Below are 27,477 nucleotides of genomic sequence, written 5' to 3'. Positions count from 1 at the left end.
AATAATAATAATAACTTCAATTTATATAGCGCCTTTCAAGATACCCAAGGTCGCTTTACAAGAGTGGGAGTAGGGGGGTAGGGGCAGGGTGGGGGTTTAGGGAGGGTAGGCAAGAGAGAAGAGGTGTGTTTTGAGGTGCTTTTGGAACTGTGTCAGAGAAGTAGCGGAACGGATAGGAGGGGGCAGGGTGTTCCAAAGGGTAGGGGCAATTGCACAGAAAGCCCTGTCACCAAAGGTATTGAGTCTGGTGCGGGGAGTGGAGAGTAAGTCCTTGCTGGTGGAGCGCAGGGGCCGTGACTGGGTGTACGGGTGGAGGAGGTCAGTGATGTACTTGGGTGCCAGTGAGTGAAGTGATTTGTAGGTGAGGAGGAGGATTTTGTAGCTGATGCGTTGTTTGATTGGCAGCCAGTGGAGTTTCTTGAGGATGGGCGGTGATGTGCTGCCAGGGCTTGGTGTGGGTTAACACCCTGGCAGCTGAGTTCTGGACATACTGCAATCTGTCTAGGGCTTTGTTGGGCAGCCCAGACAGGACACCATTGCAGTAGTCCAGACGGGAGGTGACAAAAGCATGAATGAGGGTTTCGGTGACTGAGTCGGTGAGTGACGGCCGGAGTCTTGAAATGTTACGGAGGTGAAAGAAGGCAGATTTGGTGATGCTCTGGATGTGGAAATTGAATGAGAGTGTGGGGTCCAGGATGACGCCCAGGTTCCGCACTTTGGGAGATGGGGAGGTGGGACAGCCGTCGATGACCAGGGTGAGGTCTCCAACCTTCCTGAGCAGTGGTGCTGGGGCCACCACCATGAGCTCTGTCTTGTTGGTGTTGAGTTTCAGAAGGTTGTTGGTCATCCAGGTTTTGATATTGTGCAGACAATTGTTGAGTTGTATTGGTAAAAGAGTTTAAATACTAGTGGTGGCCTTCAGATACTTTCATAAATTAAGCTCCAAGTGATAAAGAAGTATCCAGGACCCACTTTCCATAAATTTTGTAGCAAAAGGACAGGATTGCAATGGAAAAAAAGAAAGCAAAGCGGAGAGCAAAGAGTGAAGCGTCTGCACTCAAGCAAAGCAGGAAGTAAATTTGTAATGGTTAATATTTGTAATTGATATCTGTCTTGTTTATTCGTTGCAGCTGGTATGTTCCTTCAATATATTACGCCGAAGCTAAGATCAAGCTGTTAGTTGATAGTTGATCTGATTGCTGTTATTACATCTAACCAGTATGAAGTGATATTTAGACACTCCCAGAATATATGGAAGTGGTCATCAGCAGTGTTGGGGAAATTACTAAAAAAAATGAAATGAAATTCCCAAGGATTGGAAATCTGCCTTTGTTATTATCCTCCTATCAGGAGATATCAAAGGCAGATTTACAACATTTCATTATTTGAAATAATGTTGGACCCAACTATTTTAAATAACTATCCATGGTGAATTTGTGACGAATCACAAACACAGCTGGAGCTGTTCTGTAAGGAAACCAGTTGAGTTCTTTCTAAAGCCTTTGATACTGTTTGACTTTAATTGATCATGGTGGATTTAAATTTATCTCACAGGCAGAACGGAGGCTGTTCACATAGAGGTCTACCTAAGATTTATTGCAAGTACATAAAGGGGTCCCACAAGGGCTAAATCTGAGCCTATTATTGTTTACTATATATATAAATAACCTTGGACAGAATATTCCAAACTCAGCTTTTCATTTCTATGCTGATGACACTGTCATCTACTGCTCCGCACCCACCTCCTACAAAAGCTTTCAAATATCTTCATGCTTTTGATAGAGTACAGGAACAGCTTCGTCATGTGCAACTTGTTTTAAATGTAGAGAAAACAAAACATTATGTTCTTTACCAAGATTAGCACTGTCTAAGAACATTTTGACGAGAAAGTTGGTATCTACTTTTAAATATCTACGATTTTTTATTGATGACCACTGTCATTTTAAAAGCCGAACCTCTAATTAGGATTTTGATATAGAAACAAATCTTGCTTTTCTTTTCAATGTGAAACAGAAACTGGTGGAATTGCTGTTTTTACCTGACTATGTAGATGTGTTGTATATGAATGCATCTGCTCATTGGCTTCGCATGCTGGATAGCGTGTATCATGGGGCACTTATTACAAACTGTGGTTCTTTTACTCACCACTGTGTTCTCTACTCTAAAGTGAACTGATCATCCTTATGTGCTCGTCGCCTCAGTCACTGGTTACAATGTCAGATTTTAGTGTCACGATTATTGTGAGATAAAAAAAATCACGATTATACGATTATCATGATTATTTACACCATGGATGGAAACACTGCTCATTTTAAATTAAATGTTTTATTCACACACTTTCTTTTGGTCCTGCAAATAAAAGACTTTAAGCTTACTTTATAATAAATAAATATATTTTTTTTAATCATGATAAAAAATAAATAAATACATGAACCATTATAACTTATTTTTAACTAGCCAAACATTAGGCCTACAGTTTAAAAACTAACTGGACAGCCTGTCACTGATGGTGGTACACTCTATGTTGAACTGTTAAATTAATATTTATTTATACAATTACATTTGGCTTTTGGATTTTTTAGACGAAAGGTAGAGAGAGTGGACCTGAAACAGCGCCCCTCTTCCTCCGTGTGTCTGTGTGAACTCTCTGTGGACTCAGGTGACTTTAATTGCTCCGGAGGAGTTACGCAGGTTTGGGCCAGTTTAGGACATTTCACTAATTTAGTTTTTACCTTGATTTCGGGACACAAAGATGCATGATTATCCCGAAGATGTTGACACGTTGGACGTGTTGGACCCTTTAGCAACAACCTTCCAGCGACTTTTTGTAAATACCCGAAATGGTCCCACACTGCCGACTTGATGCGTTTGTTTGGTGGATATAATTGAGTATTACTCCAGGTAAGCTGAATACATGTGACAAGCTGAACACACAGTATGACTACACGCCACACATGCACAGGATGTTACTAGCGTTGCGACTCGCGAGAGATTTCCCGCTACTCAAACGTTGCTAGATCTAATTCAAATTCTTGCGGTTAATTTACTGTGACATTTATAATCGTGGTTAATCGTAAAACCTGTTAATCATGACATCCCTAGTCACTGGTATGTCTTCATTTACAAAACCATTCCGGGCAAAATTCCCTCTTGCTTATTTTCTCTTTCAAAATGGAACCAAGGAGGGAACAATCTTCTTACTATAACTTGCTCAGGTCTTGGCCAGGTCTCCCTGATAAAAGAGATCCTTGGTCTCAAATAAAATGAGTGACCAAGAAACACTACTAGTACCCCTTTTCCACCGAGCTGGAGCCAGAGCTTGTTGGGAGCTAAAGCCTGACTAAGCACCTGCTCTTTGCTTTTCCACCGCCAAAGCTCCAGCCCCGAGCCTCAGAACGGGAGCCAGAGCGAGCACCAAGTCTTTGCTGGTCTAAAGCAAGACCCGATTACGTCAGCGGGCTGGGGGCGTGGTTATGTGAGCAGGACTCAAGAATGAGATAAAGTCATATTTAGGCAGAAATAACCTTTCAGTAACTGTATTTGGCCTCCAATAAATTTTTGGCAGGTGAAAATGCCTTATTTTGTGTTGTAATGGTCCTTTAAAAGAGTTCCAAACTGTCCTGTGAGTTCTAGTGTTTATATTATGAAGCTTATGAATGAGATCAAGTCATATTTAGGCAGAAGTCAGCTTTCAGTAACTGTATTTGGCCTTTAATCAATTTTTGGCAGGTGAAAACTGTTCGTTATTTTATAGGCGTATGTAACCCTCCCATAAATCATGTCTTTTATAGTCTTGTCTCCAAATAGTAGGCATAAACAATAATATTAGATATAAAACACATCCCAACATGGGAATCAAATACTACGTAGGGCCCAGATCAGATAGAAAACAACGCAGAGTCACGAGGATCATTGCAAAAGTGATAATTTCTTTACTGAACACACACCCATAAATCACATTCATTAAAGTCTAATTTATAATTGCGGACGTACAGTTGTATGTAAATGCATATTATGACCGTTTTAGCGCTACCGCTCAACGGACTGCTGTGCGTGCTCCCGTGGCCAGAAATCAGATTCTGGCAGACGATCACTTTTTGGCGCGACACCGTTCCTGTATTTCTATGTAGGCTTGCAAACACATGAACAGCACTTGCATCGCGGCTGCAATTTCCTCCATCTTCGTTGTCTTCTCCTCCTTCTTTGTTGTCTTTTGTTTTCTTCTTCTCCTTCTTTGTTTTCTTCTTCTTCTTCTTCGTTTCCGGCGGGCTAGATGCCTTGCGGCATGTTGCTGCCTCTCACTGGTGAATCATGGAAGTGCTTCAAAGGTGCACGCTGGCTACGTTATACAGTGACGTAATCGCGTGGCTCCTTGCCAGCTCCTTGCCGGTGGAAAAACAACAGGTTCGTAAGAGTTGCTCGGGTTAACACCAACTGAGCACTCGCTGTAGCACCAGCTCCCAGCAAGCTCTAGCTCCAGCTCAGTGGAAAAGGGGTATAGGTCTACAGTGATTGCCACACTCCTTATTGTACAATACTAACAAAAAAGTTAACTTCATTGATATTTTTATGTGTGTATATATATATATATATTATACTAGTGCAGTCCCCTTGCAAAATCAGTTTTTGCGTGTGCAGACATCCCAACCTGCAAAATTGGTCGATTGGTCTAATAAGCAGCAACACAGAGCTATCAGGACGCTTTGCTCTCACACACGCTGCATTGATAGTCACACACACACGCGCTCAGTCACTCTCTACAGTGCATCCATTTTTTGGGGGGTCTGACGTGTTTTTCACATTTTAGCTGCCAAAGCTCCGCTGCAAACTTGGCACTGCACTTACTCGAGCCCGTAGCAAGACACCTGTCACATTTGAAATCAATCGGATGATAGGTTTGAGAGATATGCGAATAACAGACAGATGTTCCTGTCATTTATAGATAGACAGATAGATAGATATTTTTTATATATATATAAAAAAATGTTAAGGTTGAGTTGTTAACTGACCCTAGAAGCCTCAGTTTACAGTCTGGACTCTTCAGAAGATCAGACAGCAGCTTCACATCTGAATCCTGCAGCTTGTTGTGACCCAGATCCAGATGTCTCAGATGGGAGGGGTTGGACTTCAGAGCTGAGACCAGAGAAGCACAGCCGGTCTCTGACAAACTGCAGCCCCACAACCTGAATAAAGAATAAATGATGTAGATTAAAATCCATTTATAATCCAATCAGCTGTGTTCAGGTTTTAAATATGTAGTTCAACATTACTATGTCCTCATCAATGAGCTTTTCTCTCAAATGAGCAGAGTGACTTTGTCATTGTGGTATTGTGGATCATCATAATGTCAGCCTTCTACAGACATCATCCAAATGTCACCACAACATTCAGACACAAATGTGTGTGTGTGTATTGTTAGACCTGCCTTACTCAACAGCCCTATCCCAGACTTATCACCCACTAAGAGTTACATAAAAGGAATGAAAGAATGGCAAGTCAGAGCTGATGGTCACCCCGGTGGCGAATACCTGACAGCTATGCTTACGGTTACTGCAGCTGTAAGCCGTTCCGGATCCTCCCGTAAGGACGTCTCCCGTCAGTGGTCCGAAGAGCCCCAGCGCAGCTCCAGTGAGCCGCCAGCCCAACCGTGGTGGTAAGGATTGTTCAGTTTTATTTATGTAGTCGTGAAGAGAGAGAGAGATATGGATCGGTCGCCGACTCCCGGTTGGTTCCTACACGGTCTGGCGTCTTCTCTCCTCAGGTGCCATGCTCTCTGTGATCAGCTGTCGATCAGCTGTCGATCAGCTGTGACCCCTTATACATCAGTCTTTCCCGCCAAACAAATGGGCAGGGCGTGACCTCTCACACCAGACAACCAATAATGTGCATAGCTGCCAACTCTCAGGTTTCCCACCCAGCTCTGCTCAACCACTAAACCAAAAGGAAAAAGAGAAACCCTAAACCTATCCGTAACAGTCCCTCCCCCTTATAAGAAAAACCCAAATACACCAAGAGTGTTTTTTTTTTCCCCATTTCATTTTACCTCTCTGTCATTTTAGACTTTTTATGATAAAGGCATTTTATAATTTTTCTTAAAACTTCTGGCCTTTCTTCATTAGACCTGACACTACCAAAAGGCATCCAAAAAGACCTCAACTATGAGAGCCCCTAACAGACCCACCTAATGCTACACTTACATGACAACTATTTACCCACTTAGGAGTACCCCAATTAGCCATCCTCTCTATGAGCCCCAGACACATGTGTGCCGGTATGGGAGCACCTCTAGTCAAAAGACAACCATTCCCATCAGTCATCACCTTAATAACGATATGCACCACCTTCTTCCAACTACCATGGACCGCTAGTTCAGCCTCTGGACAAACCATCCGCTATAACATTCAGCTTTCCTGGAAGATGTTGGATCACAAGGTTATAGGGCTGTAACACCAGACTCCATCTAAATAGCCTCTGGTTCTTCCCTTTAAACTTCTCAAGGAAAACTAAGGGATTATGATCTGTATGGGTCAACAGCTCCTTCTGACTACCTGCCACATAGAACTCGAAATGCTGTATGGCCACTACCAGGGCTAAGGCCTCCTTTTCAATGGTTGAATAGCGCTGCTGATGACGATTCAGCTTCTTAGAGTAATAGGCTATCGGCTTCTCTATTCCCTGCGAATCAGCTTGCAGAAGGACCGCCCCAATTCCCTCATCTGAGGCATCAGTTGCCAACCTGAATGGAACCGAGAAATTGGGGGCCTTTAGCACCGGTTCGCATGACAATATAGCCTTCACCTTTTCCACTGCACTTTGACACTCAGACGTCCACACAAACTTCACACCTTTCTTCAAGAGGTTAGTAAGGGGAGCCACCACATCTGCAAAATTGGGTACAAAACGCCGGTAAAATCCACTCATCCCCAGTAGGCGCATTAACTGCCTCCTTGTGGTGGGAGTGGCGAGATCTGCAATGGCCTGTACTTTTGCCTGTCTTGGTCTCACTGATCCTCTCCCTACTAAGTGGCCTAGGTAAGTAACTTGACCCTTCCCAAACTCACACTTAGGGAGGTTCACAACCAGGCCAGCCTCTTCCAACCTTCTAAACAGCTGGTCCATGTGCATCATGTGATCGGTCCATGACGAGCTATACACGACCACGTCATCAATATAGGTTACCACATTGGCTAAACCTGCTGTCATGGTATTCATCAACCTTTGAAAGGTTGCTGGGGCATTTTTCATGCCAAAGGGTAACACTTGACAGAGATATAACTGATCAGCGGTAAAAAAGGCAGACACCTGTTTTGCTCTGTGAGTCAATGGAACCTGCCAGTATCCTTTTAGGAGATCAAACTTTGATACAAAGCCGGCCTGACCAATCTGATCAGTACAATCCTCTAACCGGGGGATAGGAAAAGCATCTGTCTTTGTCACACTGTTGACCTTTCTAAAATCAATACATGGGCGCACAGTATTATCAGTCTTAAGAACGGGTACCAGGGGAGAACTCCATGAACTTGTGCCCTTCTCAATAGCCCCAATCTCTAGCATGTACTGCAGTTCAGCTTTAACAGCCTCTTGCCTATACGGTCGAATCCGATAAGGGTTCTGCTTGATAGGAGCTGCATCCCCTGTATCTACGTCATGCGAAACTAGGTTAGTGAGACCTGGAGTGTCCCTAAATAAACCTGGATACCTCTTAATACATTTCATGATGTCTTGTGCATATTCTGGCCGCAAATACTCTAAACGCTGGCTAAGATTGACTAGCCAACTTGAATTGAGTATGCGAGCAGATACTGGTTCTGGGGGTTCGGGTCCATCCTCCCCCCCATCAAGCTCGCTACTCAATGCATTTAATACCAGACACACAGGGCTTTCAGACCCTCGCTCAAAGTAGGGTTTAAGCAGATTAATGTGAGATAACCTTGTTTTCTGTCTACGCTCTGGGGTGCTAACAACATAGTTGCACTCTCCTACCCGCTTGACCACAGTATAGGGGCCACAAAATTTCAGCCCCAACTTTGGCTGATTCATAGGCAACAGTACCAGCACTTTCTCACCTTCCGCAAATACACGCTGTACTGCTTTCTTGTCATATTGTTGTTTCATTTTGCTCTTTGCCGCCTGCAGATTCTGCCACGCCACTGTACAAGCTGACTGCAATCTATCTTTAAATGTGGCTACATACTGCAGTGTGTCACTTTGCATGGTTGACTGGAGTAACCTTTCCTTCATCATTTTGAGTGGTCCTCGGACCTCATGTCCATATACCAACTCAAATGCTAAAACCAGTAGACTCATTAGTAGCATCCCTAATGGCAAACAACAGGAACGGCATAGCCATGTCCCAAGCCTCAGGGCACTCCATGCAATAAGCTTTTATCATGGTCTTGAGTGTTTGATGATACCGTTCTATTGCACCCTGAGACTGTGGATGATAAGCAGATGACATCACCTGCTTAATGCCTAACTGGCACACAACTTCCTGAAACAGGTTTGACGTAAAATTGGTTCCTCTATCATGCTGAATTTCTCTCGGTAATCCCACCCTAGAGAAAAACTGCAACAGGGCTTCCACTACTGGCCTGGTTTTGATGCTACGTAATGGCACTGCCTCCGGAAATCGGGTACCCACATCCATGATAGTAAAGAGGTACTCGTTCCCCTTCTTGGTTCTAGGGAGGGGGCCGACGCAATCAACCATAACCCTGGAAAAAGGCTCCTCCATGACAGGAGGGGGACACAATGGTGCAACTGGAACAATTTGATTGGGTTTGCCTACTAGCTGACATGTATGGCAGGATCTACAGTAATTCATCACATCCTTACGTACCTCTGGCCAATAAAAATGGCGCATGACCCTATCTTGCGTCTTCCGGACCCCAAGATGGCCAGCCCAAGCACTCTCATGAGCCAGTCGCATTGCCTCTCTCCTGAAACTACTAGGTAACACCACCTGTGAAAGCACTGTCCAGTGTTCATCAGCTGGGCGGCATGGCGGTCGCCACTTTCGCATTAAAACATCATGATGTAGATAATACCCTGTGGCTACCTCCTGGCTCTCTACTAATGACATAGCTGTCTTTCTAAGGGCTACTAAGGAGGGTTCCCAACACTGTGCTTTTATCAGAGCTTCTCGAGTAAACTGACCACCTTCCTCCATTCCTGCCAGCTGGGCCAAAAATGAGTCAGCCAGGTCAACTGTTTGCTCCTCTACCTGAGCATTTAACAATTCCTGGGACTGTAACCCAGATCTGGTTACAACGCAGGCTGTGAAAACTTCAGGGTGCTCTCTCTCCAGAGCTACAGTTTGTGGGGCCTCACATGGTTGTTCCTGCACAATAGGGGTAATACTTTCACTCCTCACTACCTCTGTCAGACCGTCTTCAGGGTCACTTGGGCGCACCCTAGAGCCTGCCAGGTCATTACCTAAAAGGAGAGCAATACCTTTTACCGGGAGAGTGTCTATAACTCCCACCTCTGCCACCTTACTCACTAGATTAGTTTTTACCCACAATCGGTGTTTAGGAGCAGGGACATAGCGATCACCAACCCCCTTGACCACAACTGACACCCCAGCGGCAGTTGATGGTGGTAAATCTAACACTCCCTTTAGAAGTAGTGAATGAGCTGCTCCAGAATCCCTAAGCACCTTCACTGGCACCTCATGGCCATCCTCTGACACTGCTACTGTACCTGCGGACACAAAACCCTGGTAATCTTTCAACACCTCTTCCTCAGAGGGATCCACCAACTGAGTGGTTTCCAATGCTTGGGGCAGGACACCAACACAAGCTACAGGTTTACTGGCCTCCTTATACTGCAACTTCCTGTAAACAGACTTGGTATGGCCAGGCTTTTTACAATTAAAACAGTAAACATCAGTTTGAGGGGATCGCTCGACTCTTCTGAACTCAGGAGGGGGAGAGGTGCGCTCAAACTTAGCCTGTACCCTCTGGGGTCTGTCAAAAAACCTCTTCGAACCAGAAATATTTTTCCCAGCCGCACCAGAATCTCGTTCAGCATCTCTATCCTGTCTGACAAACCTTCCTCTATCAGGTATGCAACGATGAGTTAGCTCATACTGATCGGCTAAGGTTGCTGCCCTTCTAAGATCATATTCATCCCGCTCATTAAGATAAATTTCTATGGGCTGGGGCACACACTTTTTAAACTGTTCCATTAGCACCAAGGCACAGGCACCTTCAAAGTGGTAGTCCCAGTAGAGGGACCAACCGTGGTGGTAAGGATTGTTCAGTTTTATTTATGTATTCGTGAAGAGAGAGAGAGATATGGATCGGTCGCCGACTCCCGGTTGGTTCCTACACGGTCTGGCGTCTTCTCTCCTCAGGTGCCATGCTCTCTGTGATCAGCTGTCGATCAGCTGTCGATCAGCTGTGACCCCTTATACATCAGTCTTTCCCGCCAAACAAATGGGCAGGGCGTGACCTCTCACACCAGACAACCAATAATGTGCATAGCTGCCAACTCTCAGGTTTCCCACCCAGCTCTGCTCAACCACTAAACCAAAAGGAAAAAGAGAAACCCTAAACCTATCCGTAACAGTATATTCATTAAAACACATTAAAGATTATAATAAAGAAATATTTCTCCTTCATTAAGTAAACTTCATCAGTTTCAAACAGATATTAGTTAATAGGATCTTCTGTATACAGATGTGACGCTTTTCCAAAAAATATTAACATTCATTTACTTTAACAACTAACAGTGAACATTTTCTACAGTCTCTTTAAGAATCAGTCATCTTTTATAATTACACACTAAACTGTAAAATACTGAAAATATAGAAAAAACTAACTTCATGGATATAAGTTATGTATGTACATACATTAGGTTCAGTTGTTAAACATTAAGATCAACAATAGTAACAGTCAGTGAACTTACCCCAGAAACTGCAGTCTACAGTCTGGACTGTTCAGAAGATCAGACAGCAGCTTCTCATCTGAATCCTGCAGCTTGTAGTAGTTCAGATCCAGCTTTCTCAGATGGGAGGGGTTGGACTTCAGAGCTGAGACCAGAGGAGCACAGCTGGTCTCTGACAAACTGCAGTCATCCAATCTGAGTAAAAAATAAATGATGTAGATTAAAATCCATTTATAATCCAATCAGTTTTAAATGTGTAGTTCCACATTATGTAGTAGGTTAAAAACGCTATATATTTAGTTTTTTATGTCTGCAGGCACCACATAATACACAGACATTCAGATACATTCATACAGTTTTAAATTAAGTAATACAATGTTATGTCAATAGATGGTTCTCTGGCACTATTGTGGATCCATTAGGGCAGTGGTCTCCAACCCTGCTCCTCGGGAGCTACTGCCCTACATGTTTTAGGTATCTCCCCACTCTTAAGCCCAATTTCCACTGGGGTCCGTCAGCGGTGCCGAACGGCTGCGCAGCATTTCTATTTTTGACGGAGCCGTTTCTATATCACGTCAAGCTCAACAGAGCAGAACACACCAGAAGGAAGTCAGACAGTGCAACTTCATTTTAAAAGGCAGATTTCTCTCCCAGAGTACGCACCGCTCCGCTGCCTAACACTCCCGGTGGGGATTGATGCCGGGCAAAGGACAGAGCAAAACCGTGGCGCAGCCATTCCACGCCGCTGACTGACCCGGTGGAAATCTCGCGTAATACACCTGATTATAATTATTAACTCATTATCAAGCCCTTTGAAAAGCTTCAGTTGCTTGATAACGAGTTAAGACAGAGTGGTATGACGAATAAATCTTCCTGGATGCACAAATCTTAACTGTGAAAATAAAACATACTCCAACTAGACAGTCAAATTACTGTGCAGTGCCGAAATATTGAATTAATGAAAATAACAGTAAAGTAAACCTTCTGCCCAGATCCTGAAACCGCTAAATTAGTACCTCAGACAAATTCACATAATTTTACACGCACTAACAGGGCATGAACACAGGTCCAGGATTCCCCTTGGAGAAATACATCTTCAGGAGAGTTACCCGGTGACATTTTGACCGCCCTAACTGACAGAGGAAAAGATCAGAACAATATAAAGAGCTGTCACATGAAAACCACTGTGCATGCATACACCATAATACATTTATTTGTTTGATGAACTTACTAGAAATGTCCTGTGTCTCGTGCTAGTTTGTTTTTCTGCTCCAGTTATTTTTTTAAATGTGAATTGATATGCTGCATTTCTCCCATTCAAACAGACCAATTTGATTCACAAAGCTAAAAAACAACAAGCTCACTCTAATATAAAACTCTAACTTACCTCAGGCTATATTATATAGTCTATTTTGATAAGCACATTGCATGATAAAAAAGAAAAAAGAAAAAAAACACTGAAGGAACCGGAGCATTTATTTTTATTGACGCTGCTGCAATCCGCCCATGGCACGTGGAAACACAATAATAATAACGATAATAATAATGCTAATAATAATAATGCCAAAAATAAGAATACTCTCCTTTACAGGAGATCAAAGTCACAGATCAACATAAAATTGGATCATTTATTCATAAGAAGTCGTAACTGCTCTAATTAACAAAAGGATAGATATTTACTTTGTAAAAATATTTTCGTTTTCAAATAAATATTTTAGTTTTCAGAAATGGGTCTACACATGTTTGTGCACCGTACCATTTGTGTTTTTGTGTAGTCTGGCTGGGCCTTGCGATATTCAACCTGAATATGAGACCTATATATGAGAAATATGGTAATGGAGAGATTTTTGTTGAAATTTGGGGCTCTTTAATTTCTCGTTTTAAGGAGTGGTGATTGTGATTTTGGTTTTGAATTTTGGCCTTTATTATTTGAAATGTTAATTTCTGGTGAGCTCCAGATGTTGTGTTGTTGCTTTTTAAATTTTTTAAATTTTATTTGTTGGTTTGTTTTTGTTTGTTGTTTGTTCGTTCTCTTGAATTTGAATTTTTGATTTGTTTTTGTTGCCGTGTGAGCTTCAGAAAACATAAAAAACATCTTCATCAGGAAAAGTAACAGGCTGACAGGCAAATGGTTCTAGGGACATAATATTCCACTCAGGTATGCACCCAGCTTGTGCGTTCAGCTCCAGAATGGGAAAGGGATGCAGGAAGGTTTTACTGAGTCAGAGGTAATTCGCACTGTGATTAAGGGCATAAAACATGGTACATTCACAGAGATGTTGAAAAAACAAAAGTGACTTAACTGTTGATGAGACAAAAGCAGTACAGAGCAAGGTAATGCCAAACAGCAAGATAAAGAGAGCCATGACAAAAAGCTTGTTCAGGGAACCTTTCTCCACATGCTTTAAACCAAGGTTTAAACAAGAAAAGCAACCATTTTTGACATGGTCTTAAACCTCTTCCCACAGACTTGCAGGTTAGTGAAGACTTTCTCTTAGATCAAATCACTAAGTCTACTAGTGAGGAGGCAGAAAGACTAAAACGCCTTGGTACAATAGCTAAAAACCAACCAGTGACTGTAAACCCTGCTCAGCTTGACAGTAGTGACTCAGCTAAGCAAACTATAGTTGACACTGAATTACAGCCTTATTGTACTTCTGTTAGAGTACAGACTGCACAAGAGCAATGTAAGGTGACTTGTAATGAAGTTATGACGTATGCATCACAGGTGTATAGGATGTTTTGTAATGCCTGTGCAGTGTTTCCCCTATGTACATTCAACAGCAGCGCACTGCCGTACATAGTTTGTATGGTAGCCTAATGATGGAAAAAGTAAAACTGGTTACTACAAATATAAACCATTATTATTATTTATCTTTTATTTACAGAAAATACCTCTTTTTGTGTAGCATACATGTGTATGTTATTTTGTTAAAGCTATCAGACATTAACATTTAGTTGTTTTGTTTAAATTACTATTTATAATTTAATATTACTTAAACAGCTCAGGGACGTCCAAGCAGCAACATGTTTGAGCACTTTTTTGCATTGTCAATTTGAAATAATGTTTTTGTTTTTGAATGAAGGGGTGGAAATTTGAAAAATATTTTTTTATCCGATTCATCGATTAATGGAAAAAATAATGGACTGATTAATCGATTACCAAAATCATCGTTAGTTTCAGCCCTATTATATTTCTAATTTTTCTTCCGGGGGAGCATACCCCCGGACAACCCCCAGTGTTGCTAGGTTACCGACACACAGCACCACTGCTACTAAAATTTCTAGGGGAAACACTGTGTGTGTGTACAAAAGACAAACTCTGTGTAGACTTCAGTGCACCTTTTTGCCCAAAGCACGTTCTGTGTGTTCGTGTCGTCCTCTCAGGTCAAATTGACCCCGCCTGTTTTGACTATTCCTTCTTTCCTCCCTTCCTTCCGTCTGTCCTTCCTCCCTCCCTCCTTCTCTCTTTCTTTCCTTTCTCTCTTTCCTCCCTTCCTTCTGTCTTTCCTTCCTCCCTCCCTCCTTCTTTCCTTCCTTCCTCCTTCCTTCTTTCCTTCTTTCCTTCCTTCCTTCCTTCTTTCCTGTCCTTCTTTCCTTCCTTCCTCCATTCCTCTTTTCCTTTCTCCCTCCCTCCCTCCTTCCTTCTTTCCTCCCTCCCTCCTACCTTCCTTCATTCTTTCCTCCGTCCTTCCTTCCTTCCTTCTTTCCTTTCCTCCCTTCCTTCCTCCCTTCCCTCCCTCCTCCCTTTCTTCCTTCTTCCCTCCTTTCCTCCATCCTTTCCTTCCTCCTTTCCTTTCTTCCTTCCTTCCGTCTTCCTCCCTTCCTTCCTTGACTCGAGGACAACAGGAGGATTAAGTATTAGTGACAGTGCAGTGGAAGCCCTAGTTTCTGCTCTCCAGGTTTTGACCCCAGATGAGACAGCCCCAGAGTGCAGTGTGAGCAGTGGCGGTTCTAGCTTGAATGTCACCCTGGGTGAGACCCCCCTCGAGCACCCCCCGCCAACGGAAAAAAAAAACAACAGAATTATATGTCCACAAGACAAGGATATCTAGAAAATATATGTTAAATATAAAAAATTTAATAATAATAATAATAGAAATGAAATAGAGAATAATATTTCTCAATTGCACAAATCCTTCATCAGAACAATGGAAAAACACACTTCCAGTTATTACATTATTGCACTTAGACCAGGATAAATACAAATAGAGAATAAATATTCTTATTAGCACAAATCCTTCTTACACAAAAGGCAAAACACACTGAAGAGAATCTAATTATACTATTGCACTTAGAACAGCAAACACACTGTTTAAATGGCACAAAGCCAACTAAAACCTGACCTTGGAGGCACACAGATTTGTTTTGTATTACCACATTTTTAGCCATTTCACACAACCCATAAAAATAAAAATGTGCATGAACTGTAGGCCTGTATTTATAATATTATGAATGAAATGTGCGTTACTTGGAAGAAAGTCAAGGTGTGACTGACTTTAGCCCAGTAATTCCATCAGAGTATTGCTCTATTAAGTGGACTGGATCCCTCCTGCCCGTTCGAGTAGGGAAATGCAGAGGTGAATAGCCCCCCCCTCCCTTCTCTCACACCAGTTAACTGTTTTCCAGGTCCCATCCCACTGGTAACATATCCTCAGCTCAAGTCAGCACAGACAAGCAGAAAGTAATGAGTGAGAAACACAAGACAAAAGACACGACAAAACAGATATGATCTGGTTTTTCAAACGCCCCAGCTGCTTTCCAAAGGTGCATATAGGTAGTTCTTGAGTGCTGCTCTCCATACTTGGATGACGTACTCTGCTTTTCAAGACCTTTCATGACCATGTTGCAGACTTGAAGTGGGTGCTCTGCCGCCTGCGAGCATGGTAATAAACAACCTCCAAAAAAAAGTGAACTTTTTAACGCAACAGTGAAGATTATTCCATTATGTGTTAAACATAAGCAGCCTAACATTCCAGAGAGAGTGCCGATGGGTTCATTAACAACCAGTGCCCCCTTTGAGCTCATATCTGTTGACTATCTCCATCTTGAGCCGAGTAAGGGTGGTTATGACTACACTTTAGTCCTGGTAGACCACTTTATTCGTTTTGCACAAGCTTTTGGAACCAAGAACAAGTCAGGCAGAAGAAGCTTAGAAGACCCTCTATGACTTTATTCCATGCTTTCGGCTACCATGAAAAGCTACATCATGGGAGTTTGAGAACAGCCTTTTCCAGGGACTCCAGCAGCTGGAAGGAATTGCCCTCTCTCGAACCACTCCTTACCACCCACAGGGGAATCCTGTCAAGTGCCTAAACAGGACACCTCTACAGATGCTCGGCACCTTTCAGTAGGAGAAAAAAACTGAGTGGAAGGAGCACCTACCTCTGCTCGTTGATTTGAAACCTGAAGAAGAGCTGCAGTCTAGAAAAGAGTATGCACAGAAATGGGCTTCTCGCATGCAGGAGGCATACTAGATTGCCTCAGCGAACAGTGGAAAGTGCTCAACTAAGGGTAAGAAATATTAACGGCCTGGAGATCAGGTGCTTGTCAGGAATCTGTCAGAGAGTGGTGGTCCAGGTAAACTTCGGGCCCACTGGGAGAGAAGGATTCATTGTTGAAAAGATGAGAGATGGACCTGTGTGCAGAGTTCAGCCAGAAGCAGGAGATCGAACTCTCCATGTCCTATATTGCAATCAGAGTTTACATAAATATGCTAAGAGAAGACTTCTCTACTTGATTACGGGAAGTCGTAATGTCTAACCAAGAAATAAAAGACGCAATTGCTGTTTTCTCTGAGAGGCTGAATACAGCGGAGACTCGCATCAGCAAAGCTGAAGATCACATCTCCTCGCTTGTTAGCAAAGAAACATCCCTTCAAAAAAAAGTTCTTGAGTGGACATCCTAGAAAACAGAAGCCGGAGATCGAAAATGAGATTTATAGGCCTGTCTGACAGAACCGAGAAGGGAGATGCCACAACGTTTTTTCCAAACCTGGCAGCCATCGAGCGGGCCCACAGTCTTCGAGGTCAACAAACTCCAAACGGACCTCCCCGCGCAATCATCATGAAATTCCTCAACTACCTAGACAAGGTGAGAGTGATGAGAGCAGCTCGCCAAAAAGGAAAGGGGATGTATGAGGGCCACAATGTCATGTTTTTCCCCGACCTGTCCATGGAGGTTCAGAACCAGCAGAAACAATACAACCGGGTAAAGCAGCAGCTCCGAGAGCTGGATATAAACTTTGGGCTCATTTTCCCGGCTAAAATGAGCTTGAAGTGATCTCTTGGAATGTTAGAGGCCTTAGGAAACTTGTTAACCTAAAACAAGTAATGACTAGACATCTACTACTAGACAACAATATCATCCTAAAATCATTTTCTTACAAGAAACACACTTACTCCTAAGTGAAACAACTCAATTAAGGAAAAGATGGCCAGGTCAGGTAATTGCATGTTCTTTCTCATCACACGCCAGTGGTGTGGCAGTGTTGATCCATAAATTCCTACCTCTTCATTTACAAAAAAATATTTTAGATCCTGCAGGTAGGTTCATCATTATACAAAGTTCCCTGATGAACCAGGATTTGACACACACAATTTCTGTTTTATGATTTCCTTTTCCTTTTTATTTCACATCTTATGATGCTGGATTGACATGATTATTTTCTCAGCTAATTTTATTTAATAACGGTTATAATAAGTTAATACTTTCATGTCAGACAGTTAATCTGATATATGTGAAATATTTGGTTAAAAGAATATTAGACATTGTATATACATAGTATATTTTATTTGTGAAAGGGAATAATTTAGAAGCTAAAAATAATTACATTGTTTCAAGTGGTTTGATTACCCATGATGCACTATGTGCAGAAAACACAACAGAAGAAGAAGATTTGAACAGAATGTTTTGTTGTTAGCAGTCAAGCTGTTTAGCCTCAGTTATCATGAGCTAATGTGTACAACCTTTTTTGGTTCACTAAAGAAGCACGTCTCATTATAAGTCCAGAGTCTTGTCTCGTCATTTTTTAAATTAGGCTAAGATACAACAACATTAAAGAAGTGGCATGTTTTTGTTTGCTATGAACAGCAGAGTGATAGCAGATGTTATTCCATTTTAAATGTAGTTTATAAATACATTTAGTTGAGTTGAGAAGCTAAATATTATGTTCTATCTGTGACAGAAGATCAAAGGAACAGCATTATAAGAGGGAGGAAGCCTTTTGATAGTTACTGAACTTAGGAGTGGCAGTTTTCTTGCTGTTTCAACAGCAGCTCTGAGATCAGATCATTCTCACATCATTCTTTACTGCAATCATTTCATCATTATGAGTCTGCACATATTTTGCTCGGATTGCACTGATGAATTAATAAATGACCAGAACACTGCGCTCCCAGAACGCAGGCCTACTTGTGGTACCTAGTATCTCTAAAAGTAGAATGGGAGGCAGAGCCTTCAGTTATCAGGCTCCTCTCCTGTGGAACCATCTCCCAGATTCGGTCCGGAGGGCAGACACCCTCTCTACTTTTAAGAGTAGGCTTAAAACTTTCCTTTTTGATAGAGCTTATAGTTAGCAAGCTCCTAGTTTATGCTGCTATAGGCTTAGACTGCCGGGGGACTCCTACCTCCATGATGCACTGAGCTCCTCTCTCCTCTTTCTCTCTCTCTATCCATCCATCTATATCCATTAACATTCATGTACTATTAATGCATTCAGTAACCTACACTTCTTCCCCAGAGTTGTCTGTGCTTTCTCCTCTCACAGGTAATCTGGGCCTGTAGACGTCCGGATGACAGATTCCAGTCCCGGACCTACTAGCTTCAATGTTTATTTTCTATGTGCTTCTCTCTCTCTCCTATCCTTCCTCTCTCTCCTCTCTACCCCAACCGGTCGAGGCAGATGTTCTCCCACTTTGAGCCTGGTTCTGCCTGAGGTTTCTTCCTGTTAAAAGGGAGTTTTTTCTCTCCACTGTCACCAAGTGCTGCTCATGTGGGAATGTTGGGTCTCTTTAAAATTAAACCTGAAGAGTTCGGTTTAGAACCTGCTCTATGTGTAAAGTGCCTTGAGATAACTTTGTTGTGATTTGGCGCTATACAAATAAAGATTGATTGATTGATTGATTCTTGGCTTTTTACTCATAAAGCTCTTATTACACTTACAGCAACGTAATGAGTTTACTTGTTGTGTCAAATCTCCACCGCTGTTTGTCTCTCTGCTGCTCTACTGCTCAGGTCTGCATCTCTTCTCTCTGCTGCTCTACTGCTCAGGTCTGCATCTCTTCTCTCTGCTGCTCTACTGCTCAGGCCTGCATCTCTTCTCTCTGCTGCTCTACTGCTCAGGCCTGCATCTCTTCTCTCTGCCGCTCTACTGCTCAGGCCTGCATCTCTTCTCTCTGCTGCTCTACTGCTCAGGCCTGCATCTCTTCTCTCTGCTGCTCTATTGCTCAGGTCTGCATCTCTTCTCTCTGCTGCTCAGGCCTGCATCTCTTCTCTCTGCTGCTCTATTGCTCAGGCCTGCATCTCTTTCCCTGACGCTTCCCATTTCTCCATCAGCTCTGTTTACCATGCTAGCTAACCTCCATGTATACTGCAGGAGGGATGTTCACATTACACACACCCTTATCCTCGTGATATATTTAACACATTAAAATTATTTCACCCCTTTAAATCAAGAGGATTTTGCTCAACTACTCAGCTACAGCTGTCTTCAGAGGACAACCTATCTGGCATCTAAAACCATCTAACCCTAACCCTAACCCTAACGCTTAAATGACCTTCGTAAACATGGTGAATCCCACCTGTTCTAAATGAACGCGCATTCCCGAGAATAGTAAATTAACATGAATGATGCCCCCAAAATACCAGGTCAGGCTGCAGAGAAACTCCATTCATGTAAATGGCACTAAAGACTAAGACTGAGGTCCCGCTCTCAGAAATAGATCAACAGAAACACAGATTATTATTTAGTGTTAGTGGTGGAATTAAAGGTCCTGAGACAAAGAATGAGGAAAAATGACCCGTGTGACCCCAGCTGTTGCGCCGTCACAGAAATAAAAACAAAAATGTTTGAACATGATTTATGCCAGAGGATGTCATCAGCCAGGGAGTTAAACTATAACTTCAATAAGCAATATTTCAATTAAATGAATACAAGTTTTTAATAAATAGTCAGTTTATATTGCGGAAAAGTAACTGTGGACAAGTAGCTGTGGACAAGCCGCTAATAATTATATTGTAAGCTCGCATTATATCATAGTTTCAATTGTCAATTTAAATGACTGATATATATACCTAAATTGTTAAATAGCCTACTTCTTTATACTAAATACTAAATAGCCTAATTATTTTACAAACAGAGTAATGTCATCATGATTATGGATTCAGAAGCGCAATTTAATGAACGGGACATAGTATACACTTGCTCATGGACGATGCCATCGGCGATGTGCCGGCGATGTGCCACTGCCGCCCGCCGGCAAATTAGACGTATTCTCCCGGAATCTGGAGTGAACGAGCAAGAGCGTGCACTAAAGTTACAGCGCGTGTGTGTTTGTGTGACTATAAATGCCGCGCGTGCGAGAGCAAAGCTGTGCACACATAACTTGATTGATAAAATAAAGTCTAAGGACACGCTGACGAGATGTAATTAACAACAGCAATTTTTATTTGTTTTATTTGATCATTGTAGCCTATGCTCTGCTCGAAAAAGGTAGTTTAGAGTTCAATCTTTTAGTAACTTTTAATACATTTTTAATAAATATTTGTTGAATCAAAGCTAAATCAATTGATCAACCATGTGACCTCAGGGGGCTCTGTACTGTATTAAACATTTCAGTTGTTGATCTGTATGGCCAGAATTCTGGAATATTACCAGCAATATTGGCCATCAAAAAAAAGTCTAGTGTAAACTCTGATTGCAATCTCCTGGTACCTGTTAATGATCTGCCCTTGGAAAAAGATGAGCAGAATTAGTGCACCCAGGAAAAGAAAAAAACAGAGACAATCACAAAAACAACATTGAGACAGTGAAGCAGGAGTCTGAACATTCTGATGAAGAGGAGGAATACACTAACATATTGTCTCCAGACCATACCAGTGTATAACAAGATGAGTCAGACCCCCAATCCCTGTCTATCCTGCAAAATTAACTAAATGTTGTAGCCCCAGAGCTCCAACCAATGAGACATCTATCAAAGACACCTCAATGCAGCAACCACATGAACCTGACCCAGTTACAGCCCCAGATCCAGTGCAGAGACCGGTACAAGCTGAGGAAATACACGGAGGACTTGCAACAAATGACACTATGGAGGAGGCAGGTTCAGAAGAGCAGGTAGACAATAGTGAGCCTATAACAGAACCATCAGAGCAGGAAGTGTAGCCTGTGATGTCAACTCGAGCACTGATACCTCAAGAAATGCTCATATGACCACCTTGGACAACCTTCATATCAGTCCTGGAGGCCAGGAGCAAACCTGATGTTTACCTATGCCCCTTACCCCATGTCTCATGCCCCCTTACCCCTCACTCCAAGCCCTCATTTTACCCTCCTGTCCCTGAACCCTGTTACTATCCCACATAATGCAGTATGAACATGCTAGTGACGACATGCATAGTGACTTGAAGAAGAGATTAGACCTATAAAAAAACTAACAAACTTACTGTACACCGATGCTTGGCAGCTACACAATAGTGGTGTGAATCTTTACTGTCCTCACGATTCATTTCGATTCTACGATGCATCCCGATGCAGGGAGCGTGTCTATGTCCCCACAGCCCTATGTTCCCACATTTATAAGAGAATTATATGAAATTTAGACCCTATTTTCCCACAGCCACAGACATGTGTGGTGTCCTGGTACCTCTGTGAGGCTACGAGTGAAAGTCCCTCATTAGCAATAATTTACAAATTAAGCACTTGGGTGGGCACAAAGCTGTCCTGATTGGGCCGTCTTTTTGTAAAATAGTTGTAAAATATAACCCTAACCCTAACCCTGTGGGAACATAGGGCCTAATTTTGAAAAAAAAGTTAGAAATGTGGGAACATAGAGCTGTGGGAACATAGAGCTGTGGGAACATAGAGCTGTGGGAACATAGAGCCTAATTTTGAAAAGAAAGTTAGAAATGTGGGAACATTGGGCTGTGGGAACATAGAGCTGTGGGAACATAGACTTTTACTGTTTTTTCAAAATTAGGCCCTAAGTAATGTGGGAACATAGAGCTGTGGGAACATAAGGCTTACCCCCCGATGCATCTCAACGTATCACATCCTGATTTTTCTATATTACTGCATGGCTTATTTTTCATTAATTGAAACAAGAAGTCAGATAAATATGAATTCCCTAAGAATTAACATACCACTACGTCACGAGGTAGCCCCTTTTTTGCAGGTTCAGAAAATCAGGAAAAATGAGAGGGTGAGAAACAGTTTTAGGGCGTACTCACACTAGGCAATCGTACCGTGCCCAAGCATGTTTGCCCCCTGAAATCCGGATTATTTGGCTAGTGTGAGTGCAAGTGTACCGTGCTTGTGTACATCCCTGGCACAGTATGCTTGGAAGAGGTGTGCTTGAGTACGGAACAGTTGCTCACGCATGCGCACACGGTTATGTACACAACGCGCGACACGTGGTGAAGACGTATGAACCATGCGACCATCCCTCCACAACAACAATAGCAATGGCGGCGTCAAAGGGCTCACGTTGGTCAGATGAAGAGATGGAGTGTTTGATTGAGATTCGATGAGGCAGAGGATCCGAAGTTTTCGGTAAAATCCGCGTAGTGTAGTTGTAGTTAGCAAGCAGAGCTTCGAAGGCACAACAACAGTCACTTAATGATGACGTTGCGCTATGTGTATGTCGTATATCAACGTGATGACGTATGTGTCGGAGGCATCCGTGCTTGAGTACACTTGGGTTTGGGCGCTAGCGGGGGGACAGCCCTACTTCTAGTTTATGAACTAACAACTTCTACCTGCTGAGATCTCAGAAGTAGGAGAGGAGCAGCAGTAGGTTGACCTCAGGTCTCCACTGAGGAGTCTAGCGCACATCATTTTGTATGGTAGCCTAATAATGCAAAAATTAAAATCAGTCACACCAAATAAACCACAGTTCATCCTTGAATATGTAGTTTCATAGACACATTGTTGTATTTTTTCTGGGTTGTGAGTAAAATCATTAACAAATAATGTAAAATCAGTCTTCACACCCCCAAAGTGAACTGGTTTAGTCTTGAGTCTTGGTTGACACTCCTGGAGGATGGTAATATTGATTTATAAATATGTTGTTCTATTTGTGTGATAGAGGATTTGTGCAGTTTACTTTTATTAGCAATATGTTATAATTCGTAATAATTAAAATAACTTTGTTTGTTTCTATTCCTTGTATTTCATTTTTTGTATTCATGATTATTATTATATTATATTTTGGTATTTATGGTTATTTCTATCTATCTATATATCTATATATATGGGGGGGGGGGCTGAAGGGGAGTTCACCCGGGAGCCTTACAAACTAGAACCACCACTGATACGATTAGTCGATTAATCGTTTCAATAATTGTTGACTAGTCGACTATCAAAAGTTTAGCAATGTTGTTTTGTAGTTAATTGTCCAGACATGCGTCGGCAGCTGAATAGTTTTTTAATGAACCTTCATTTTCACTGTCCTTTTGTAAGTATGAGTTTAAGGAACATTAGCCTTCTGTAACATAAGACAATGTGTTGAGCTAGTGTTAAGAGTATTCGCCAGCCAGCAGTGAGTAAGCGTTGTTAAGAGAAATGCTATGTGTAAACTAGTTTCACATTCCTGGCATGGTCTTGCCATGTTGTTAAGTGCTGTTCTTAAAAGGGCATGTACTGTACAGGTGTGTGTGAGAGAGAGAATGAAAGAGGGTAACCTGTAAGAATATTGTCAGGATTGTATATGTTATTACGTGACTGATTAATTCTTAAGGCAAAGTGAATGTGTGTGTTTTGGAGCTATATTATTTTGGTACATTATATTTTGAGTGAAGAATTTAGAGTAGAGAATAGAATTTAAAATCCTTCTCCTCACTTTTAAAGCTCTTAATGGTCAGGCTCCATCATACCTTAAAGAGCTTATAGTACCTTATGTACCTACCAGAACACTGCGCTCCCAGCATACAGGCTTACTTGTGGTTCCTAGTATCTCTAAAAGTAGAATGAGAGGCAGAGCCTTCAGTTATCAGGCTCCTATCCTGTGGAACCATCACCCAGATTGGGTCAGGGGGGCAGACACCCTCTCTACATTTAAGAGTAGGCTTAAAACTTTCCTTATTGATAAAGCTTATAGTTAGGGCCAGTTCCAGCTCCTAGTTTATGCTGCTATAGACTTAGACTGCCGGGGGACTCGTACCTCCATGATGCACTGAGCTCCTCTCTCCTCCTCTCTCCCTCTCTCTATCCATCCATCTATATCCAATAACATTCATGTACTATTAATGCATTCAATAACCTAAACTTCTTCCCCGGAGTTGTCTGTGCTTTCTCCTCTCACAGGTAATCTGGGCCTGTAGACTTCAGGATGACAGATTCCAGTCCCGGATCTTCAATGTGCTTCTCTCTCCTCTCCTTCCTCTCTCTCCTCTCTCTCTCTCTCTCTCTCTCTCCTCCTCTCCTATCTTTCCTCTCTCTCCTCTCTCTCTCCTCTCCTTCCTCTCTCTCCTCTCTACTCCAACCAGTTGAGGCAGATGTTCTCCCACTTTGAGTCTGGTTCTGAGGTTTCTTCCTGTTAAAAGGGAGTGTTTTCTCTCCACTGTCACCAAGTGCTGCTCATGTGGGAATGTTTGGTCTCTTTAAAATTAAAACCTGAAGAGTTCGGTTTAGACCTGCTCTATGTGTAAAGTGCCTTGAGATGACTTTGTTGTGATTTGGCGCTATACAAATAAAGATTGATCGATTGAAGCCAATTACTATTTATTTGAAATATGTTAAATTATATAGAATTCATGTGCAGTTATATTTCTTTAGGCAGAATGTTTTATTATTTATTATCAGTTAGGTAGCACTATCTTTTATTTTATTTCGTTAAATATTTTGGTATTGAGTTTACATTCAATCATCAGACAATTGAGATGAAATGTGATTGGGAAATAATTGTACATAATTGTATGTCAGAAAGAAAGTTCAGGCATGAACAAGATGCTCAGAGCTATTTACATATATACATACATATATGAGGACTGCTTAAATAATGTTTTATTTAAGCAGGAGGACGTCTCTCTGTATCAGCTGTATGTTTGGTATTTGAGACTCTGCTTGTTATCCTAAACATTACTGCTGCATCACTTCCTTATTTCCAAACTACAGACCGGAACAAGGGTCAAACACAACATGCACATGTTAATCGCACGTAAAAAAAAAAGATATATATATATATATATATATATATATATATATATATATATATATATATATATATATATATATATATATATATTTATATTGGCTACCCCTTCCCCTAGGTCTGGTGCCAGTATCAATTACTATTACAACATTCAGACACATATTCATGTCAACATTGAGTCATAAAAATACTTTAAACACCTGCATTGATCTGTGTGTGTGTGTGTGTGTGTGTGTGTGTGTGTGTGTGTGTGTGTGTGTGCTCTGAAGGATCAATGTCAATGATCAGATATTATTCATTAAAACACATTAAAGAATATAATAAAGAAATATTTTACCTTCATCAAGTAAACTTGATCAGTTTCAAACAGATATTAGTTGAGAAGATCTTCTGTATACAGATGTGACTCTTTTCCAACAATTATAAACATTCATTTACTTTAACAAATAACAGTGAACATTTTCTACAGTTTATTTAAGAATCAGTCATCTTTTATAAAAACACACTAAACTGTAAATTACTGAAAATATAGAAGAAAGTAACCGCATACATTTAAGTTATGTATGTGAATAAAGATCAACAATAGTAACAGTAGTGAACTGACCTCAGAGTCTCCAGTTTACAGTCTGGACTCTTCTTAAGATCAGACAGCAGCTTCACGTCTGAATCCTGCAGCTTGTTTTCACTCAGATCCAGCTCTCTCAGATGGGAGGGGTTGGACTTCAGAGCTGAGGCCAAAGAAGTACAGCTGATCTCTAGCAAACTGCAGCCCCTCAATCTGAATAAAGAATAAATGATGTATATTAAAAGCCATTTGTAATCCAATCAGATGTGTTCAGGTTTTAAATGTGTAGTTCAACATTACTATGTCCTCATCAATGAGCTTTTCTCTGAAATGAGCAGAGTGACTTTGTCATTGTGTTATTGTGGATCATCATAATGTCAGCCTTCTACAGACATCATCCACATGTCACCACAACATTCAGACACACATTCATGTCAACACTGAGTCATAAAATGCTGCTGAACTCAGTCAAGTCTGTCATTAGTGGATCAAAATGAAATCAGAAATGTTGGACTAAAAAGTTGTTCATTATTTATAACATGAGCTCTTCTTCCTGTATTTGTAGAAACACTGAAGAAACACAAACATACTTGATATGTGGAACTCAGACTGCTGAAGCCTCATATTAGTTTAAACTCTGGAAGTCATGTTTACACAAAACAAGACTGTGGATTTTAAATTCCTGAAAACATTTAATTCTTCAGATTTGAACTAAAAGCAAATCCTGAAAATCTATGAACCAAACATCTGAAACTTCAGTGAAGATTTTAATTGAATATATAGAAACAAATCACAGTCAGTCAGTGAACAGACCTCAGAGTCTCCAGTTTACAGTTTGGACTCTCCAGTCCATCACACAGAAGCTTCACTGCTGAATCATACAGGATGTTGTAGCTCAGGTCCAGATCTGTCAGATGGGGGTTGGTCTTCAGAGCTGAGGCCACAACTCCACAGTGAGTCTTTGTGAGATAACAGCGAGAAAGTCTGTAATGACACATATATTACAACATATGTTATCATGAAAGAGGACACTTTATATTTACTTCATGCATTTGATGATGAAACAGTTTGAAGTTAATAAATCCTTTAATGAAAAGCAGCTGAGAGATAAACAGGAAACAAGAAGAGAGAGACAGAGAATAACATGCAGCCAAGCTCCACTGCTGGAACTGAACCACTTACATTGTAGTTATAAGATATGTGTCTTAACCAGTAAGCTACCAGAACACTCCCAGTTCAGCTAATTGTATCTCAGTGTGTTTAAATGAAACAATCATTCTCATCACTCTCTCTCAGACCTGCAGACTTTTAATCTTTGTTTTGCTTTAATCTTGCAGATGAAGGAGAGAACATGGAGTTACATTGAGGCTTCCATAATGTGCACAGTGTGTCTGTGTGATCTGATCCCATGTCTGTCTCCACAAAGTTAACATGAGGACATCTTGACTAGAAAACCACTTTTACTGTCCACTATGTTTAATGTGACTGCAGGATATTTAGACTCAGTTCAGCTCAGTGAACAGTTCCAGTTGATAAAGATCATCTCTCTTTGCTACCTGCTGCTATCAGGTTCACATCCATAAGCAGCTACATTTACTGACTGATGACAAACACAAACAAATGATTTGACAATATTAGACCTGTACATAATTA

The 27,477-nt window shown here is 41.6% G+C and overlaps 1 protein-coding gene across 1 annotated transcript in view; it reads right to left on the bottom strand.

Annotated features, from left to right (window-relative positions):
• Positions 1-6,369: 6,369 nt before the first annotated feature.
• LOC133999207 (NACHT, LRR and PYD domains-containing protein 3-like) overlaps positions 6,370-27,477 on the bottom strand; it is a 107,160-nt gene continuing 86,052 nt past the window's right edge. The window contains exons 7-9 of the mRNA XM_062438393.1: positions 10,981-11,085; positions 9,157-10,058; positions 6,370-7,640 (exon numbers count right to left, since the gene is read on the bottom strand). Of these exons, the coding sequence (XP_062294377.1) occupies positions 6,370-7,640; positions 9,157-10,058; positions 10,981-11,085 (2,278 nt within the window). The remainder of the gene's footprint in view (positions 7,641-9,156; positions 10,059-10,980; positions 11,086-27,477) is intronic.

The sequence above is a fragment of the Scomber scombrus genome, chromosome 18 (genome assembly GCF_963691925.1).
Source record: "Scomber scombrus chromosome 18, fScoSco1.1, whole genome shotgun sequence".
NCBI classification, from domain to species: domain Eukaryota; kingdom Metazoa; phylum Chordata; class Actinopteri; order Scombriformes; family Scombridae; genus Scomber; species Scomber scombrus.
The sequence above is the reverse complement of the archived record's forward strand: the minus strand, read 5'-3'. Positions and strand labels throughout refer to the sequence as shown.